The sequence below is a fragment of the Dromiciops gliroides genome, chromosome 5, assembly GCF_019393635.1.
Source record: "Dromiciops gliroides isolate mDroGli1 chromosome 5, mDroGli1.pri, whole genome shotgun sequence".
Taxonomy (NCBI): Eukaryota; Metazoa; Chordata; class Mammalia; order Microbiotheria; family Microbiotheriidae; genus Dromiciops; species Dromiciops gliroides.
The window spans coordinates 301,009,126-301,030,072 of NC_057865.1; the positions used below are offsets into that span (position 1 = coordinate 301,009,126).

Here is a 20,947-nt window from a genome sequence, read left to right on the forward strand (position 1 = left end):
TGAAAAGTGGACAGATCTGAATGAATCAGTGAAGGGCTATGTGACCAAGCACCCAAACGGAGGGGGAGGGGACAGGCAGGGAGTGTGACAGCAGCCCAGGGCGCAGAGACGTCACTGGCAGCTCAAGGGCCGCTGGATCCTGAAGTGACGGGATGGCACACGCTGATCTGTCTGCTTAGTAAGTCACACATGAGCTCTCCTGTATTAAAACACGGCTAAACAAAAAGTAAGGGCGACCTTACTTTTACTTTTTTGGATCAGCGAGGCGACCGGTACACTTCCCACCCTCGGCTCCAAGCCAGCCCACACCCAGAAAAGCTTAGATGACTTCTCACCCAACACAGACGAAAAGTACACGGCACAGCCGAGGCAAAGCAGGGTCTCCCCATTCCCTGTGCAGTCAGGGGCCTACTTCTTTAAGGGGCTGATCTGGAAGGCCATGCACACGAAGAGACAAGCGAAGGATGTCGTCTGACCTGAGGATGGAGCGGGCGACCGGGAGGGCCCAGCAGAGAGATGGATGAATGGCGGCGGGCGCATGAATCACGGCCCAGACAACTTTGGACACTACGGAGCATATCAATAACCTGGAAGGAGCCACACACTCGAAGATAAATGACAGACAGACAAAAGTAGGAGGGCCAATAAAACAGAAGAGGACTCGGACGGAGCAAGCATATGATAAGATAATGCTCAAAGTAATTCAAGGCAGGAAAATGTAAGGGCACAGGATGAGGAGAAGCTAGAGAATGAATTATGGGAATGGTGGGGATGTTTACATTGACATCCGTGGTAAGAGCCCTAGGGAGGGCTTCAGGGGAAGGGTGAATCCGGGCTGGCTTCGTATCCCAGCTGCCGGCACTTCCTTCCTGCCTCGGGGCCCGAGGTCTGTGTAACCTTGGCTAGGCTGGCCTTGCTCAGCCAGGAAACACCAAGGGCCGAGGGACAGCTCCGATTCCCCAAGGGCCTTCCCCACTCCTTTCCTTTTCCTAAGTATACGCCAAAATCTCTTCTGGGTTTCCCACACTGGCGGAGTTTGGACCAGAGATTTATCCTACGTCTCCTCTGTCTAAGACGCACAACTAGCGCACACCCAGCCTGGGGAAGGCACCTGTGGGTCCCCCGCCTCCTCCCCTGAAGCCACGCCTCATCTATCTCCAGGGCTCTGCCTGAGGCCTCCCCTCCTGCCTCCCTTCTGTTCCTCCTGGAGCCCTTCAAACCTAACAGACACACCCGCCACCGCTTTAGAGACACAGCGCCGCACGGCGCCGAAGAAGAGGCAGGCGCCGAAGAAGAGGCAGGCGCCGTCAGCCATCCGCTATTTCCAAACAAGGTGAGTACAAGAAGGGCCTGGCGGACTGTGCAGCCCAGCCCCCTCACACCAAATATTCACTGAGCATAACTCTGACAACCCGCACCGCTGTCCCTCATTGTGGAGACCACCTCCCACGCCAGACACAACTGAAACACATCAAAGCCCTGTCTCCTGTGGCCCAAAGGGAAAGTTCACCTCCCCCTTGGCCTCCAGCCCGGCTCCAGCCCCTTCCTCTTCCCCCTGGCCAGGCAGTTCTTCTGGCCGAGGGCACCTGGCCTGCCCAATGGGTACAAACAGCCGGGCCATCACCTCCTCGATCAAATATTCCAGCTCTGTGGGGCACCGGCACAGTTTTGGTCCATAACATGCTTTGCTTCCTTCTGTTCCCAACCCACAGAGAATGCCGGAGCAGGGAGGGCCCTGCTCTGAGAACAGTGACTGAGAGCCTGGCCTGACCCGGGAATGGGACAGGAAGTCAGCGAGCCAAGCCCTTCCTTCTCCAGAAGAAGCGGAGGCCCACACGAGGGCCACCAGGCTGCAAATCCGCCACATCTTGGGAGGAAGCAAGGGCGAACTCAGGGCTCCTGACTGCCCACACAGGGCTTTCCCCTCTGTTGGCTATCATTGCATTCAGTCCGATAGGCTTAATATCAAAAAGCAGCACATGAAACACCTGAGAGACAGGGTAAACATCTCACCAGGTTAGGGAGAGGAACAGGGCCTGGAGGGAATCTCGGGTGAGAAAATTCTACCTACCAATGCAGGCAGCACCTCCTCTGTAACTTGGAAAGTCTGAGAGAGTAGCTAGAAACAGAGAAGTGACTCGCTCAGGGCCCCACAGGCAGACTTGAACATGGGTTCTGGGCTTCAGGCTGGGCCTCTATCACACAGGCCACGCTGACTCAGCAGTGACCAGACCAGCCTTTTTTTTTTTAATTTCGTTTTCTTTTTGTGTGCGTGTGTGTGTTTTTTTGTTTGGTTTTTGTTTAGTTTTTTTTTTTTTTTGCAGGGCAATGAGGGTTGAGTGACTTGCCCAGGGTCACACAGCTAATAAATGTCAAATGTCTGAGGCCAGATTTAAACTCAGGTCCTCCTGAATCCAGGGCTGGTGCTTTATCCACTGTGCCACCTAGCCGCCCCCCAGCCTTTTTTTAAAAAGAACTTCACTGGCAGAGACACAAGACAATCCAACTTTAGAAGCCAACTCAGGGGATCCACATCAAAAATACTCTTGGCTAGAAGTGATGGGCCCTGGGGAACACAGACAGGGGTGTTTGTGTCTCTTCTTTGGGCTGAAGGCTGTGACTCTGAAGATGAGGGGCCCAAGGGAACAAAAGGGCAGACAGCAAAAGATTCCAAAGAGCAGAGCTTGTTCTCCGTGTGCAGAATGCAAAGGGCGATGTGCTTGGACACAGAAGCGAGAGCGAGTGCAGGGCTTATGGGGAAACAACGCGCACCACAGGCGTAAGCCGGAGAGATGGATGGCGGGGAGGCGTCCAGCAACTCCCAGCTGGAAGGGCCCACACCAGGAGGCCCTGGAAGAAGCCCGCCACAGCCAGTGGGCTTCCACTCCTTTGTCAAAGACACCATCTTCAGATCAAAAGGTGGACAAAGGCCGAGGCAAGTGAAGAGACTCAACAGGACCCAAGTGCTTTCCAGGAGGTCCACACAGTCACAACGACATCTCCACGCCACCTATAATGTGTCAGGTGCCTATAATATGCCAAAGCACCGCAGACAACAAGCTAAAGGGGGGTGTGGAGAAGAAGCCTCCATAAACAGAGGAGCACAAAGGACCAGCCCAGTGTCCGCCGTCTGTCAGATGATCCCTCTGTGCGCTGCCCTGCACTGGACCTAAGTCACCTCCTCAGAGGCCCCTTTGAAAACCTGTTACTGCTGCCAGCACCAGCCATTCCCTCCTCCAACCCTGCTCTTCCAAAGAGCACTTCATCTTCCTCAGACCCTTGACACTCACTAGCTGTGTGACCCTGGGCAAGTCACTCAACCCTCACTGCCCGACCAAAAAAACAAAACAAAAGGAAGAAAGGTGGTTATTGTATGAATTGTCCTCCTGGTCCTGTTCACTCCTTCTGCATCGGTTCATGCAGGTCTTCCCCAAGATTCTCTGAAACCATCCATTCCACCATCTCTTGTGGCGCAAGCATATCCCAATACGATCACATGCCGTCGTTTGTTTGGCCATGCCCTAACGGACGGGCATCCCCAAAACCACCCAGCTCTTCGTCATAACAAAAAGAGATGCTCTAAGCAGTCCTGCCTAGGAGACCCCTGATCTCTCTTTGATCTCTCAGGCACAGGCCTGAAGGGGGCGTCACCGGGTCAAAGGGAATGTCTAGTTTAGCAACTTCAAAGGTCAAGTTTGAGATGCCCTTCCAGAATGGTTGGAGCAAGTAATGTGCCTGTTTTGCCACAGCTTCTCCAGCAACTGCCATTTCTTTTTTATTCACCTCGCCAATCTGATGAGTGTGAGGTGGAACCTCAGAACTGATTAATTATTAGTGAATTGGATCATTTCTTCCCTGTGACTATTAATAGCTTGTATTTCTTCCTTTGAAAATGGCCTGTATAAGGATCAACTGTGATAGACTTGGCTCTGCTCAGCAGTGCAATGATCTGAGACAATTCCAAAGGACGCATGATGGGCAATGTTCTCCACATCCAGAAAAAAGAACTGTGGATTCTGAATGCAGATTGAACCAGACTGTTTCTACTTTTTTGTGTGTTTTTTGAGGTTTTTCCCTTTTGTTCTGATTCTTCTTTCACCACCTGACTAATGCAGAAATATGTTTGATGTGATTGTACCTATATAACCTATATCAGATTGCTTGCTGTCTTCGAGAGGGGGAGAGAGAAAGGGAGAGGATGGAGCAAAGACACGGTAAGTACTATCGAGTCCATGAGCTCACCAGTTCCATTGGAGAACTCAGACAAGGCCGGTGCTGAACAGCTGAAGCTTTATTAAACACAGAAGAGGCTCCCTGGTACTCTGCCCTCAGAGACCCCTGAGGGAAGATGCCCACGCCTGCTGCCAGACCCTGAGAGGGAGCCCTACAGCAGACGAGAACTTACCAAGATCTGTGTTGGGACCTGCCAGAAGTTGCCTGAATTTCTCCAGCCGATAGACCTCCCTCTCGGTCAAGGCCGGCGGGCCTAGTGCATTCTTATCGTCAGCTGCATGGCCTAAAGGAGCTGTGGAGGCATAGGGGAGAGACTGGGAGCGCTGCAGAGTCGCGATGTCACTGAGGATTTCTGCAAGAGGGAAGCAAAAGAGAACCAATCAGCCCCCACAAATCATCAGCATCTCTATATAACTCCAAAAAGTTCAGCAGCAAGAGACAGAAGGAGAAATCCTATTGAAAAATAGCTGTAGACTATATAAAATATTTGGGAGTCTACCTGCCAAGGCAAACCCAGGAACTCTAGGAACACAATTACAAAACCCTTTTCACACGAATTAAGTCAGATCCAAACAAATGGAAAAATATCAACTGCTCATGGGTAGGCCAAGATAACACAATAAAAATGACAATTCTACTTGAATTAATTTACTTTTTCAATGCCACACCAAACTACCAAAAAAATTATTTTATAGAGCTAGAAAAAATAACAAAATTCATATGGAAGAATAAAAGGTCAAGAATATCAAGGGAATTAATGAAAAAAATGCAAAGAAAGGTGGTCTAGTGTTATAAAACGGCAACCATCAAAACTATTTGGTGGGGCACCTAGGTGGCGCAGAGGATAAAGCACTGGCCTTGGACTCAGGAGGACCTGAGTCCAAATCTGATCTCAGACACTTGACACTTACTAGCTGTGTGACTCTGGGCAAGTCACTTAACCCCCACTGCCTCACCAAAAAAAAAAAAAAAAAATCCTCTTCAGTACTGGCCAAAAATAGAGAGATAGATCAGTGGAATAGGTTAGACACACGAGACGCAGAAGTAAATGACTACAGTAATCTACTGTCTGATAAACCCAAAGACTCTGGCCTCCAGGATAAGATATCCAGGATAAGATATCACTATTTGACAAAAACTGCTAGGAAAACTGGAAAATAGTATAGCAGAAATTAGGTATGGACCAAAATCTTTCAACATATACCAAAGTAAAGTGAAAATGGATACATTATTTAGATATAAAGGGTAATACCAGAGGCAAATCAGGAGAGGAAGGAATAGTTTGTTTACCTGTCAGATCTATGGAGAGGGGAAGAATTTATGACCAAACAAGAGATAGAGAGCACTATGAATTGCATTAAATTACATTAAATTTAAAAGGTTTTGCACAAACAAAACCAATGCAATCAAGATTAAAGGAAAGTAAGGGGCAGCTAGGTGGTGCAGTGGATAGAGCACCGGCCCTGGAGTCAGGAGTACCTGAGTTCAAATCCGGCCTCAGCCACTTAACACTTACTAGCTGTGTGACCCTGGGCAAGTCACTTAACCCCAATTGCCTCACTTAAAAAAAAAAGAAAAGAAAAAAAAAGATTAAAGGAAAGCAGAAAACTGGGAAACAATTTTTACAGCCAGTGTTTCTGAAAAAGGCCTCATTTCTAAATTATATAGAGAACTGAATCAAATTTATAAGAATACAAATCATTCCCCAATTGAAAAATGGTCAAAGGATATAAATAGGCAGTTTTCAGATGAAGAAATTAAAACTAGCTATAGCCATATGAAAAAATGTTCTCAATCACTATTGATTAGAGAAATGCAAATTAAAACTACTCTGAGATTACTACCTCACATCTATCAGATTGGCTAATATGACAGGAAAGGAAATTGCTGTTAGAGAAGATGTGGGGAAAAACTAACACATTGTTGGTAGAGCTGGAAACTGATCCAACCATTCTGGAGAGTAATTTGGAACTATGCCCAAAGGGCTATAAAATTCTCCATACCCTTTGACCCAGCAATATCACTACTGGGTCTATATTCCAAAGAGATCATAAAAAAGGGAAAAGGACCCACATGTATAAAAATATTTATAGCTGTTCATTTTGTGGTGGCAAAGAATTGGAAATTGAGGAGATGCCCATCAATTGGGGAATGGCTGAACAAGTTGTGGTCTATGAATGTCATGGAATATTATTGTACTGTAAGAAATGATGAGCAGGCAGATTTCAGAAAAACCTGGAAAGATTTACATGAACTGATGCTGAGTGAAGTGAGCAGAACCAGAAAAACATTGTACATAGCAACAGCAACATTGTATGATGATTGACTATAACTGACCTGGCTCTTCTCAACAGTGCAATGATCCAAGACAATGCCAAAAGACTTACAGTGGAAAATGCTCTCCACATCCAGAGAAAAAACTATAGAGTCTGAATGTTGATCAAAACAGAATATTTTCACTTTTTTTGTTTGTTTTTTCTTTCTTCTTTCTTGTGGTTTTTCCCTTTTGCTCTCATAACATGACTAATGTGGAAATACGTCTAACTTGATTTTAACATATAACCTATATCAACTTGCTTGCTGCCTTCAGGAGTGGGGAGGGAAGGAAGGGAGAAAGAAAATTTTGGAACTCAAAATCTTACAAAAATGGATGTTGACAACTATCTTCACATGTAATTGGAAAAAAAATAAAATAAAATACTATTTTTAAAAAGAAGAGCCAGTTGGCTATATTCGTTTCTCTGGCTGGCTAGCCTGTTCCTCCGTGACACCAGCTTGCAATTGCTCACCATGCACCTCCCCCCAACCTTGTAACTCTCCCAAATGGGAGTTCTCTCCCATTTATGGGTTCTCTCCAATTCTGAAGGTCACCCAACAGAAGCCCCTCTCCCTGGGCTTCCCTGTGGGGGCAGACCAGTAAAATAAAGAGGAATCTAGAAATGCATGGAGATAAGCAGGGCACTCTGGGAATGGAGCCCACTGAGCTATCAGGACAGCCAGGTCACTGGAGGGGAGCACGCCTCAGCCAAAGTGCACAACATTAACAGCAACATGTTTAAGAACAGTGCAGGTGGCATGCTCACCCACCGTCCCCAGCAAGGACTGGGCCTAGAAATGGGCTTTACAAGAGTACAAAGACTAAAGCAATAAACAGAGGTTTCCACTGCCCAGGAGTCGGGGACTCTGAGGTTAAGCCCAGCCCTGCTACTATCTATGTGACCTTGGGTAAGTCACTTAACTTCTCGCCTCCAAAATCAGTCAGTTGGCTGAAATCAAAGATCGTTAACCTGGGGTCCATGGACAGATTTCAGAGGTTCAATGAAAGTGAATGGTTAAAAAAAAAAATGACAGCTTTATTTTTCACTGACCTCTCCCTGAAATTTAGCATTTCCTTCAGTCATATAAAAATGCCATTCTGGGAAGGGGTCCAGCAGTGCCAGAGGGTCTGTGACACACAGCAGGCCATGAGCCCCAGCACCAGGTTGTCTATGCGGTTCCTGCCAACCCTGGCAGCTGAGGCAATGAAATTTAATGGGGATAAACGTGAAGTTCTGCATGAAGGCTCAAAAGAGAAAAGAACAGGCAAAGAGAATGGAGAGGGCAGGGCTGCAGAGGCAGCAGGCTTGGCATTGACTAAATGCCAAATGGGCTGGTGTAGCTGCCCAGGAAGCTAATGCGATCGCAGGTGGGATTAACACAACACGATGCCCTGGTCAGTGCACAGCTGCAATAGTGTGGCTTCTAGCCCGGGCTCCCCCTGGGGGGAAGGGGCAGCAACAGGAAGAGCTGAAGGCACACCCTGTTGTGGACGCTGAGCCTACGGAGAAGAAGGAAAGGCTACAGAGGGTCCCTGAGGCCCATCCATGCAGACAGGCACCAGATAGAGACGCTCCAGAGAAGAGGCAGCTTCTTGCCCCTTGCGAGAAAGAACCTCCTAATAAGCCGGGATGTCCAACAACGCTACGTCCTGGCAACAGGAGGCTCCCCATCCTGGGGCGTCGAAGCAGAAGCTGCACAACAACTTCTCAGGAATTAAGAGGACATTCACATCATGGGCAGAAGGGCAGACGAGACAAGCTCTACGGCTCCTTCCCACTCAAACACTTTCTGACTCTTTACAGAGCCAAGCACCACAAGTGGATAAGCCGTGGAAAAGGAGGAAGCCCAGCTGCACTGAGGTGCCCGTGACCACAGAAATGAGCCCACGGGAGAACCAGAAGACCTTCCTTGTGAAAAGCGATCATCGCGTCAAAGGTGTGCGACCTCCAGCTGCAAGGGAGCCCCCGAGAGGCCCTCTGGCCCAGTCTCCTCCTGTGACAGTAGAAGAGGAAGAGCAGCACCGGCTCTGATTCACCAAAGACAAAGGTACCAGAAGCTCTCTGCAGAGCCGGTCCTCCATCCCCCAGAGCCGGCTAATGGGGAAAGCCATACTATGCGGGAGGCAGGGAAGGTCTCCAGGACTCCGTGTCAGACCCAGAAGGATGTGAGCTCCTTCAGAAGAGCCAGAGCATTTCAGTGACTTGCCCCACTGGATGCCGGGCCTCAAACCCAAGCCTCCCAATTCGACACACCGTGCTATCCTTTACCCCATAAGTATGTGAGGCAAGAGGGAAAGGGGAGCAGAGGCTGGTGGTCCTACACCCTCCCTCTGCATCCACCCGCCACCACCATCGCACTCCCACAAAGGGTAGAAAAGAATCACAGAATGTCAGACCAGGAAGACATCGAGCTCTTTGGATCCACTTGCCTCGTAGGGAACCGGAGCTCTGCCCAAGAGCACTCTGCCAGCAAGCAGAAGAGCCAGGCCTAGAAACCTCTGTGTCATCGGTCTCAGTTCCGTGCCCCTTCCACGCTACAAGATGACCACAGAACAGGCTGCCTTTTGGGGCTTGGAAATCAGTGCTTCACAAGAGGCTCCTGATAGGGCCCTGCTGGCTGCTGGTGGCCTCCCCTCGAGCCACACCCACACAGCTCAGGCCTTGCCCCCACAGGCAGACGGGAGCCTCCGCTCCTTCCCTCTGCAAGACAAAATAAGGGAGACCCCCGGCCGACCGACCAAATTGCAATTTACATCCACAGCTTCCCACTGTGCCCAAGGTTTACAAAGTGAGAGTCAGAATTTGAACCCAGGTCTTTCCTGACCCCACCCTTGTCCCCTTTCCACTACACCACACTGCCCACTAAAATCAGCCACCTAAAAAGCTCCAGCAAATTCAAAGTCTGAAACCACATCATGGCATTTCACTTCATTTTCTTAAGACAAAAATTAGGTTTCCAGTGAAAAGAAGAACTCCAGACAAGGGACGGGAACACCCTGACATCCCTCTGCTTCTGACAGCCCCCTGACAATAAGGAATGAAAATCACTCTTGGTGACTGCTCATTTCCACAGACTGAACTCATTAAATTCAAAATAGGGACTGAAAAAACCCAACGACAAGACCCCGAGGCTGTCAATGAGGGAGGCAGCCTCTGGCCCCGGGCAGACTGGGCCCCACTTACACCTGCAGGGCCCGAGCACCTCCGTCACATCCCGTCCCCACCACCCCTAGGCAGGCTTGCCTGGGCAGACGGGGAGTCCAAGGTTGCTAAAGAAGAGAGCTCACAAGCTCTTCCTCCCCACCTCCTGCTCTCGCTCAGGCTGCTACCTCGGGGCTGGGGCCAGGGACAGAATGGCAAGGAGAAGGGCCGCCTCTTCATGTGAGACAAGAGTGAAGGAGGAGATGGTGGCAGAAGAAAGGAGAAGGAGCTCACAGCAAGTGACCTCCATTTTTTCTGTAAAAGAGAGAATGGGAGAAAGAATTAATAAGGCAGGCAGAGTATCCCTATCATTGCCTGGCAGCAGTGAGGGCCTGGCAGAGGGTGTGTGACATTATTTGTAGTGGACCCAGTCAGCACATCTCATGATTTTTTTCCACCTTTATTCAGTAGCAATCGATCAGTAAACAAATGTATTTATTAAGCATTGAGCTAAATGCTGAGAGAACCAAGTGAGACAGTCCCTGCCCTGAGGGAGCTTAGACTCTAAGGGGGACAGAGAGATGACATGAAATATACCTGTGCCTACACCTACACCTACGTCTATATACACATATGTCTGTCTGCACTGCATATGTGTATTTAGACATGTGTCTGCACACATAACATATGTGAGGTGAACGAATACAAGGTTGTTTAGAGAAGCGAGGGGACAGGCTTCGTGACCCCTGTAGCCGCCTGAACTGAGCCTCCAAGGAAACATGAGTCCACCAGGCAGAGGAGAGAAAGGGGGAGCCCAAGCCAAGGCACGGAGATGGGAGAGTGAGGGTCACGGGAGGACCACAGTGAGGGACCAACACGGCCGCATGGCAGAGTTCAAGAAGACTAGAAAGGTGGGCTGGGCTCAGGCAGACTGACAGTTGGTCCTGGAAGGAACGAGGAGCCCCTGAGGCTGCGAACACGCTCAGATGGGAGCCTCCAGGCCAGGAAAGCTCAGGAGGTGAGTGCAAGAGTGAGGCCTGGGCTGGGGTGGCAGCAGAACCACTGAGGGGAGCCCCAGGGAGAGAGGTGGGGAGAACGTCCCGCACCTGCTCTTGCTACTTACTGTGCCTGGCGCTCAGTGGGCACTGAGTTAATGTCGTTGCCATGGAAATCAGTGCCTCACAAGAGACTCCTGATAGGGCCCTGCTGGCTGCTGGTGGCCTCCCCTCGAGCCACACCCACACAGCTCAGGCCTTGCCCCCACAGGCAGACGGGAGCCTCCGCTCCTTCCCTCTGCAGGACAAAATAAGGGAGACCCCCGGCCGACCGACCAAATTGCAATTCACATCCACGGCTTCCCACAGTGCCCAGGCAAGGGCTCTGGGGCTGGCAGGGCAGGCATATGCACCACCAACAGCGGGAGGGCAGGGTCTGCAGGGGCCTGTGAGACCACCTCATCAAATCACAACAGAGGCTCAAAAGGAGACTGTCCGTGCTAAAAGTCCAACTTACGAGGCCTCTCCTCTTCACGCTTTGAGGGGCTGCACACAAGACTGCTTTGACTCCCATCCCAAAGCCCGAGGCCCAGGCCTCCTAGGCACGTGCCAGCTCCACCCACTTGTCATACAAGCCTGCTGGGCTCCATCCTCAGCGATGCTGTCCTGTAAGAAGTGCTGGCCTGTTGCTTCTCAGAAGACCCAAGAGGACAGCACGCAGGGAAGCGCGGGGCACACACTCCGAGAACCGAGCGAATACCAAATGCACTAGGAAAAGCCAGATCTGCCTCGCCTTACAGGAACTCAAATGCTTAAAAACCCTACCACGCTTGAGGGGAAAAGGCCGACGCCAGCGTGGAGATTCAACAAAGGAAGTGATTCCCAGCACACTCACACAAGATTTGTAACAACCCAAAAGTCAGACACAGACAGTCTCCACAGACATGGAGAAAAGACAGAGATACGTCTTTAATTCCCCTCCTCCTTATAAGATACTGAATCGGCACAAGCTGTGCCCAGAGCTAGAGGCCCGCCCAAGCAAGGGGCATTCCTGCTGACCTCTGCCCTCGCCACGCCCCTTCAGGGCCCCAGGAAGTCAATCAACTAGCACCAGATGAGTACCTAGTACGTTCAAGGCCTGGTGCCAAGTGCTACAGATAGAAGAAAGGCAAAGACACTGGCAACCTAGAAGATGCCCAGGAAGAGGAGGCGGCCCCGGAGGAGGGGAGTCAGGAGATGTAGGGTTAGCTCCTGAGCTGCTCACACACTTACTATGTAGGTGACTAAAGGAAGACCCTCCCCCTCTCTGAGACTCACCTGTCAAACGCAAACAATGGTCTTTGCACCACCCATCTCCAACGACAAGCATAAGCACCCACTGTGTGCCAGGCACACCGTGGGCCGTAGTGGACAGAGACCAGTGACACCTACTAGCAGGGTGACCCTGGGCAAGTCTCTGAACTTCTCCTCTCTAAGACGATGACGGGCCGCAGAGAAGGTTCCCCAGGCCAATCAACTCTACATTCCAGGCCCAAGCCAGATTCTGGGGATAGCAAGGCGCGCTGTAGCCAGAGGGAGCCCATCGCCCTCCGGCTCTACAGGAAAAGGAGAGGCTGCTCTTGTTCCCAGAGAAAATGAGAAGGAAAGAGAGTGTGACGGGGCCTATCCCGGCCCCCTTGTTTCCTAAAGGCCCCAAGAGAGGCAGGCACTGGCCCAAGACCACTCCGTTAGCCAGCAACAGAGCCAGGATCAGAACTCGGGCCTCCTGACTGCCTCTCTTCCTCCCTCCCTTCCTCAGCCCGGCCTCTGGCATCCAACTTAGTGGGTAGCACAGGCAGCACGACCTGCCGCCAGCCAGAGAGGACCCAGGCACATTGCGATCTCTTCCCACGTGACGTCTCTTAGGGCTGGCGAAGCCCTCATTAGGGTGAATTAGGCAAGAGATTGGTGGGGCTGAGAGCCGGGGCTGCTAAGGCTGCCCCTGCCCTGATGATGAAAGGCCCAGGACACGTCCCGAGGCTGCAGGGAGGCACCCGCATTACCTGCAGAGCGGGCCGTGTGACTCTCACTGACAGACTTCACCAGCCTGCTGTCGCTGCCTGCCACCAAGGGGGCCTCAGAGCGGCACTCGGGCCGCTTGCCATCCCCACAGACCCGCTCCTGCCGGCGGCTGTGGTTCTGGATGACCTGGTTAGCCGTCTCCATGACCACCTCTGTGTTCAGGCTCTCGGCCGCCATGGCCAGAAGCTCATCGTCATCCTCCCCGACGTCCCAGGCATCGCTGGTGTTGCTCTCAAACTCCTGGAACGTGCTGACTCGCTTGGGCTTCCCAGGGGTGGCTGGTGTCTTGGGGACTGTCTTGATCAACCTGCAGACAAAACTCAGTGTTTTTACTCCTAAAAGTTCCCCAGGAGTCATACCAAAGAGAGAGAGAAGAGAGCAGAGAGGCCAGAAGGCAGAAATACATAGACACGAACATGCATGGCCAAGCGCAGCCAGAGAGAGAGAGAGAGAGAGAGAGAGAGAGAGACACACACACACACACACACACACACACACACACACACCCAACAAGCGCACACACACATGCAAGCACACCCAGAGACACACACACACCCAACAAGCGCACACACACACACACACACATGTGCTCGAGCACACACACGCCTGTGCATTTTCAGACCTCAGATCATCCCGACACAGGAGTAATAAGGCAGGGTTATCTGCCTGCATGTACAGACTCCTTGGACTTAGAGAGGGAAAAGAGAATGCAGGGAGAGCCACGGAGCAAGCAGGCCCTGGGGAGGTCTCGGAGGACCCCCGAGGGGAGCAGACCCAACACACCGATGATCCCCAAACATCTTCCAGCCCCTCCTCCCATCCTAGCCTTTTGAAGCCCTGCATGGGATCCCGCCATGCCAGGGCCCGGGAGCTCATGGCCGGCAGTGAGCACAGGAGCCCATACAGCCTGGTGGCCTACAGGGCTGGCCCATCACCGCGGGACAGCCTGAGAACAGAGGTAGGGTTCGCTTTCACAGTTTCTACCTCCTCTCTCCCAGATTTCCAAGGGAGGTCTTAGCAAAGAAGGAAGTAGCAAAAGGAAAGAGAACCACAGTGAGATGAGCAATAGGCTTCCCAGAGCCACTAACTAGAGAGACAGGCCCTGAACAAGTGAGAGTTGACAGTGGCTAAAGGAAAGGACCCTCCCGGTGTTGGGGAATAATGGGCCAGGTTCCAGCCTCAGCCCCTGGCATCTCCAGCCCCCTTCAGAGTGAGTGACAGCTCTACACCTTCTGTCTACCTCCCCCAAACCCAGTCCTGGGGCTCACAAGTTCATCATCTGCAGGGTGCTCCTATCTGGCCTTTGCCTAAGCGTGCCACACAGGGTGGGCTGGTCCCTCTACCCTCTTCAAACCACCACTCAAGGCCAAGCGTTTCAGAGGTGCCGTTTAACTTACGTGCCGTGTGCCAAGGGGTCAAAAGGAGGGTGCTGGGCTCCATACACATGCTGGATACTATTTGAAAAGAAAAAGAAAAAGGGATTAACCTCCGTCTGACTTAACCCTTTGTCCTCCTGATTCAACGAAGAAAAAACAAGCTGTTAGCTGATGCCCAAGGCCTGGAAACCTCCGCGGCCAGCCGTGCGTGGCTACAGAAGAACCTGGCCAAAAAAGGGGGAAAGGATGAAGGATGAAGCCCCCAGGCAGTGACTGAGACCCTCCATCTGTGCCACGAGTGAAGAATGAAATAGGAATTGGCAGCAGCCGGAGTGACGCACGCCAGGGCAGAAGCTCAAGCGTCCAAGACGGCGCCCAGCGGAGATGTGTGGGACAAGTGGGCCCAACTGAACATCAAGCTGCTCAGCGGAAGCACAGGCCTCGTTTCCCTGACTCTCAGAGTCAGGCAGGCCCGGGGAGGCCAGCTAGTCCAGGCCAGACCTGAAGAGAAATCCCCTCTGGCATACTTCACCTCTCTCAGCCTCAGCTTCTTCATCTGTAATAGGAGTTTAGAAGTGATGGCCTCTAAGGTCTGTGATCCTGAGGTCCCCGACAAGTGGGCACCCAGCCCCACTCCTCCTGTATGTATTTTGTATGGTAATACACCAATCCTCTTACTGTCCAGTGTACTTCCCAGGGATCATCCCAGAATTGTTCTTTCCTTAAACTCCCTAAAGCATGCCCCCCAACACCACCACAACCGAGGATTTCACCAAATACTTCCCTGGAAAAACTGAGGCTAAGGGGCAGCTAGGTGGTGCAGTGGATAAAGCACCGGCCCTGGATTCAGAAGGATCTGAGTTCAAATCTGACCTCAGACACTTGATACTTACTAGCTGTGTGACCCTGGGCAAGTCACTTAACCCTCACTGCCCCACCCAAACAAAAAAAACACCCCTGAGGCTATTTGGCACAAGCTCCCTCCTCTCTCCAAATCTACACTTCAAATCACCTCAAGTTCATCCCCCATCTCAGGTCTTAGAGGAAGAGGCAGCCCTTGTCCCTGCCAATACCAAGCCCTCTCTCTGACTGTGCCCTCAATCCCATCCCTTCCCATCTCCTTGTAAGGGGGCTAAAATTCTAGCTATACTATCTAAAATCTAATGAGTGGTCGCCAATAAATTATAAGCTTTAGCAAGCATATTTAAGTGTTTAAGTATTTATTAAAAAGCATTAGGATGAGAAAGAAAGGTAAAAATCTAACTATTTCTAAGAGACCCCATCATCCAACCCATCAAGACAGAGTCAGGAACAAAAAGGACCCAACGCTTCCTCCTTCTTCCCAGAAGTCTCCTGTAAAACTGGGAACATCCCCTACACACAGCTCCAAGATAATTGGCTGGTAGCTTTGATAGACAGTACCCACAAGCAACCGTCACTTCCTGACACCAAGGATCTGACCGCATGGCTTGCCCTCAGACGCCTTCTCCTCATGGCAGAGCTTTCCTACAGTAACTCTCCAGCAAGCAATTGGGGTTAAGTGACTTGCCCAGGGTCACACAGCTAGCAATTGTTAAGTATCTGAGGCCAGATTTGAACTCAGGTTCTCCTGAATCCAGGGCCAGTGCTCTATCCACTGTGCCACCTAGCTGCCCCCATTTGTTTTTTGTTTTGGTTTGGGGTTTTTTTTGTGAGGCAATTGGGGGTTAAGTGACTTGCCCAGGGTCACACAGCTAGTAAGTGTCAAATGTCTGAGGTTGAATTTGAACTCAGGTACTCCAGGGCTGGTGCTCTATCCACTGCACCACCTAGCTGCAACCCCCCCCCCCAATCTGTTTTGTTGTTTTGGTTTTTTTTTAAAGGCCTTTCACTCGTTCCTGCCATCTCTACGTGCTTCTATCCCACATCTTTAGTCTCTTTCACAGTCAAACTCCTAGAAAACGCTGTGGTCTCTACGCACTGCCCCTCCGTTTTCACCTTCTGCTCTCCCCTCAGTCCCATACAGTTTGGCTTCTAACTCCACCACATGACTGAAACTGGTCTCTCCAAGGCCACCAGGGTCCGAAAGGCACAGTTACTTATGTTACTGATCCTCGTTTGCAGCCTAACAGTCAATGCCCAGTGACTCTGCCCCTCCAGCAGAGGGGAGAGTGAGATCTACACTCCCTGTACTTCTCTACAGGCAGGAAAGATTTTTAGAGGAGTGGGAGGATAGAAGCAGTGATTGTGGTGCCAAAAAATAAGACCATTGATGAACCATCTAAAAAGATGGAGATGAGAGCAGGAGGAAGTTGAGAAGGAACACAGACAAGAGGGTAGTGTAGGAGCCACCAGGCTAAACGTAACTGATAACAAAAAATCGAGGTACATGCAAGACATAGTCAAAGTTTCCCACACCAACCAGTGTTTTTGTTCTTGGTATGCAGAAATGTTCATGTGTGTTCGTGTGTTAAATCCATTAATTAACTTAGCATCCCTCCCAAGAAAACTCTGCCTTATAACAAATAAGTATAGACAAGTAAAACCAACCAACACACTGATTGTGTTGGAAAAGGTATGCCCCATTCTGCACCAACAGTCTACCACCTCTTTGCCATGAAAGAATCTACTAGCTGTCAAGTCCAGCAGCCTTTTCTCACTCTATCCCTCATGACTCCTCTGCAGCACAACACTGCTGACCTCCTCCAGACACTCTCGCTTGCCTGGGTTTTTCTCCTGCTTCCTGTCCATACCCCTCAGTGTCAAGGCATTCCCCTTTGTCCTCTTCTCTTTCTATTGTCTCTCTCTCCCTGATTTCATAAGCTCACGGAGCTATGCAGACAACTCATCACCAGTCTCTCTCTCCTAAGGCCTTTTGCTGTATCACCAACCGTGTGTTAGATATCTCTAACTGGATGTCCTGGAGACATCTCAAACCCACCTTGGACAAAACACAGAGGTCATCTTCCTCCCCTGCCATCTGTTCCCTGTCACCAATTCTCCTGATTTTCTCAAGGGTACCAGCATCCTTCTAGTCACCCTCACCACCTTCCTCTACTCAGCTGCCAAATCTTGCCAGTCCCACCTCCACAAAGCATCTTCTGTCCATGCCCACTCCCAGTCAAGGCCCTCATCACTTCTTGCCTTGGCACTTCCAGCAGCCTCCTTACCCGTGTGCTAGACATCACGCTTAACTTATTTCTACGGGTATGTGTTGTTCCAAACTGCCAATGAGAATGAAAGCTCCCCGAGGGCAGGTCTGGTTTTATCTGTATCCTGGTATACCTCCGTATCTCCAGCACTCCCTCTATGTATGCAGCATGAAAGAACCAAGACCTGAGTGGCAGCGTCCAGCAGACAGCTCGAGTCTACATTCATGGGGGCGTGGGGACCCCATGGTTCTGTCAGACGAAGGCCTGGAGAATGGCCAGAGTCCAGAGAACAGTGGGGAGAAGGGAAAGTTCTAAGAGGATGCAGGAATGTTTGATGGAGGCCATGCAGAGGTCCAGCAGGGGGAAGAGAAGAATGGCACAAGCGCTCTGTCTCAGGCGGCTGTTTTTCCCGGCAGGCGATGGAAACTGTAGACTGTCCAGGCTTTGGTGAGTTAATTACAGAAAACCCTAAATTCCTTTGAACTCGCTTAATTGGAAATGGTCTGGGGATTACATAAGTTAAGTTTAGAGTTAAGAGTATTTATCTGTATTTCTATTTTCCTATTTCCTTATCTTTGATTTTTATTAGTTTTACCTTTGTTGTTTAATTAATTCCCAAGTAATAAAATCTGATCCTTTTATGAGCCAAAGCTTAAAGGCTCCTTTCTTATTGGTCTGGGAGAAATATCTAAAAAGGGCAGTTCAGAGGGGAGGGTGAACCTAAAAGGTCCCTCATTATTTCTGGGACCCCAATATTCTGTCGAGCCACCCAAATAATGCTCCATATATCAAATTTTGGCCCTCACAGTTTTGGCAAGCCGGTGGGAAAGAGCTGTGGGAGTAGACAACTCAGAAGCCACTGCAAAGCCATTCCCCAGGCGTGATCTGTGATAATGAACCTCATTCCCCATCCTCAGGGCAAATGTCTTTGAGAAGAATGAGCCCATGGTGAAGGGTGGGGATGGGGAAGCCCAAACATGAAAACAGAAATGAGGACAGTAGCGACTTGCTGGGGGGCATAAAATAAAGACAAAACTGTATTTCAGACAGATGAGCCACCAGGCAGAGCCTCAAGCTTCTCCATGCCAGGAACCCACAAACACTGAAAGATGAACTCAATCTGCCATTATCCTGATTCTCTCAGAGAGTCAACCAGTTCTGGAGATTCATAGAATACTTTCTGGAGACACACATCTTCTAAGGGAATTCACTTTAAAGGGCTTCGGAGAAAATTTAGGAAAACCCACTTTTCTGATGGTCAGCAATTCCACTGCTCCCTCTCAGTCTCACGGATGCAGGAAGAAGCAGCAGGATGGAAGAGGTGGAAAAGAAACCAGGATAAGCTCCTGCTTGTTGTCACAGGCTTGTAGAACTGCCAGAGAGATCCCGCCTCTCTCTCATTTGAGAGATCACCAGGCTTGTGGTGGCAGAGCTGAGTTTGAACACGGATCCATCCAAATCACACCTTGACTTTTGGTCATTATCGACCTTTAAGCATAGATTTCCTTTGTTCTTCTTGCCCAGACAATAAACCCCTTGAGGGCCGTTCCTCCATTCTTTTAGTCTTCTTGTTGAACGGAATATTTCAACAACTTCTTTGAGCAAGGGCTGCCCACGAAGAAGCAGCTCAAATCTGGAAACACCAGCAGGGGTTGGCTCTTCTGTGAGGAAGGGAACACTTGGAGATTGGAGATGGATGTTCACCTGAGAAAGGAACTCAGAGCTGCCTTGTCAAGGTCGGGCCAGTGTCCACTCTCGGGCAGCCCATTGCACTTCTGTGTAGGAAGCCCTCTCCCACTAAGTCCCTCAGGACTCCTTCCCCTGCCCTGGGAGCTGAGATGAAGGAGGCCAGCCTTCCTCCCCAGCACATTTGTCCAGTCTCTCCAGGATCATCAATCGGCTTCCTCCAATGGCCCTCCCAAGTCAGCTTTCTGGGCCTTACACCATTGGCTCTTGCTCACTTCTCTTCGGTCCCTATTCCTCTTGGTCTACACATCTCCTATAAAATGGTGGCCAGAGCCATGTGCCACATCCAGATGCTGTTGCACTTCCCCTTGACGCAAAGCTCAAGAACCCAGAGTTGGGTTTCCCCACATTCCTCTATTTGGGTACACTGCAATATAGCTCAATGAGTGGACATGCAAATGCAATGGCAGTGCACCCTTCTGAGTACTAAGTCATCTCTAAGAGATTCGATCCAATGAGTTCTGGTGTCTCAGGGATAACTCCCTCCTAAGTCTTCTTCAGCTTCTACCGTTGCCCTTCTCTGCCCAAAAGGCTTAACGCTCCAACAGGCTGTCCAGTCGATCCATACAGTGCTCTGTCACCTCCAGTGACAGGCCTAGAGCGGTCAGGAAATTAACAGAAGGCAGAGATTAACTCCTAAAAAAATCAAACAAAAACAGGCTCTGCCACTGGAGAAAACTTGTATGGAGGCATTAAAGCCTTCCAGGACAGCACTACAGCCCCTAAAGAAAAATGTCCCAAAGCCTTCATTAGCACAGATCCCCCCACCCCACCCCCCACACACACACACCCAGGGCCCAGTTCTTGCTTATCTTGGCCAAGAGGGAGAATGAGGGTCCAGTGTCTGCCACAGTGGCTTGTGCCTTCATTCAAGTATGTGTGTGACGACCGTGTGCCAAGCTCTGTTCTAGAGCCAGGGGCCCTCGGCATTTTAAAGGGGAATCTTTCCTTCCTGCCCTATGCAGACCTCTGCTGGGCTGGCAAGTCTCGACCTTGTCCGCCTGCCTCACCTGGGGCTGAAAGCTATCACGAAATGGTAATGCGCTGGGAGCATGGAGCTCTCTTCCAAGGGACCCTTCAAAACCTCATCCCAGACTGAAGTCAACTTGGAGCGCCCACAAACACACATACCTTTCCACATGCCTCTGTACTGGCAGACCCCCCTGCCTGGAGTCCTGTGGCCCCTCACCTCTACCTCCTGCCAGACCTTTGCTTCCCCTCACTACACCTTCCTCTCTCCCAGTGATTTTCCTCTACTGCCTCGGTAGAGATCACATTTATTTATACCTCCTTATTTGCCCGTTTTTTCCCTCACTAGAAACGAAATGACCAATGGGTCAGAACAGCAAAGATACTTGGGAGAGTCTGGAAGCTTAAAGGGACCTCAACCAGGTCAGGCACAAGCAGAGCCAGCACGCAGGCCCTCCATCAACAAGACTAATGCTATTTCAAAGACAAAAACAAACTGATCTGGAGGAAGGTCCCTTGGCCACCCGCTTTGCTCACCTTCCCTGCCCTCCAAGGTCAAAGGTAACAGGGACAACTCAATGTCTGTCTCCCAGCCAAGGACTTTAGTTAAGGGTCAACAACTTCTCCAGAAGGTGCTCATTCAACTTCATTTGAAGGAACAGCAGGATGGGTGTGGTTTTTTAAGGTTTTTTTGCTCTGTCTGGCTAGAATAGAGATGGAAGGCAACTGAATATCAATCACCCCACTCTAAACTAGAATCCATGAAGCACTGGGAAGCCAATGCAAGCGGAAACAAGTGAGTCACAGTGTGCCCAGCAATGGAACCAAGTGATGGACCAGAGTGGACACAGTGTCATGGGAGAGGAGGTGGGTCTGGAGTCACACGCCCCAGGTTCAAGTCCCAGCTCTCTGGAGGCCACCCAGATGGCCTCACTTGTCTAGGCCTTCATGGCCAGGTGCTATACTCCTTGGTGATT

At 50.5% G+C, this 20,947-nt stretch overlaps 1 protein-coding gene across 1 annotated transcript in view; it reads right to left on the reverse strand.

Moving 5' to 3' along the window:
* TBC1D22A (TBC1 domain family member 22A) overlaps window positions 1-20,947 on the reverse strand; it is a 268,885-nt gene that overhangs the window by 241,011 nt on the left and 6,927 nt on the right. Inside the window, exons 2-4 of the mRNA XM_043969133.1 lie at window positions 14,146-14,202; window positions 12,730-13,055; window positions 4,406-4,585 (exon numbers count right to left, since the gene is read on the reverse strand). Of these exons, the coding sequence (XP_043825068.1) occupies window positions 4,406-4,585; window positions 12,730-13,055; window positions 14,146-14,202 (563 nt within the window). The remainder of the gene's footprint in view (window positions 1-4,405; window positions 4,586-12,729; window positions 13,056-14,145; window positions 14,203-20,947) is intronic.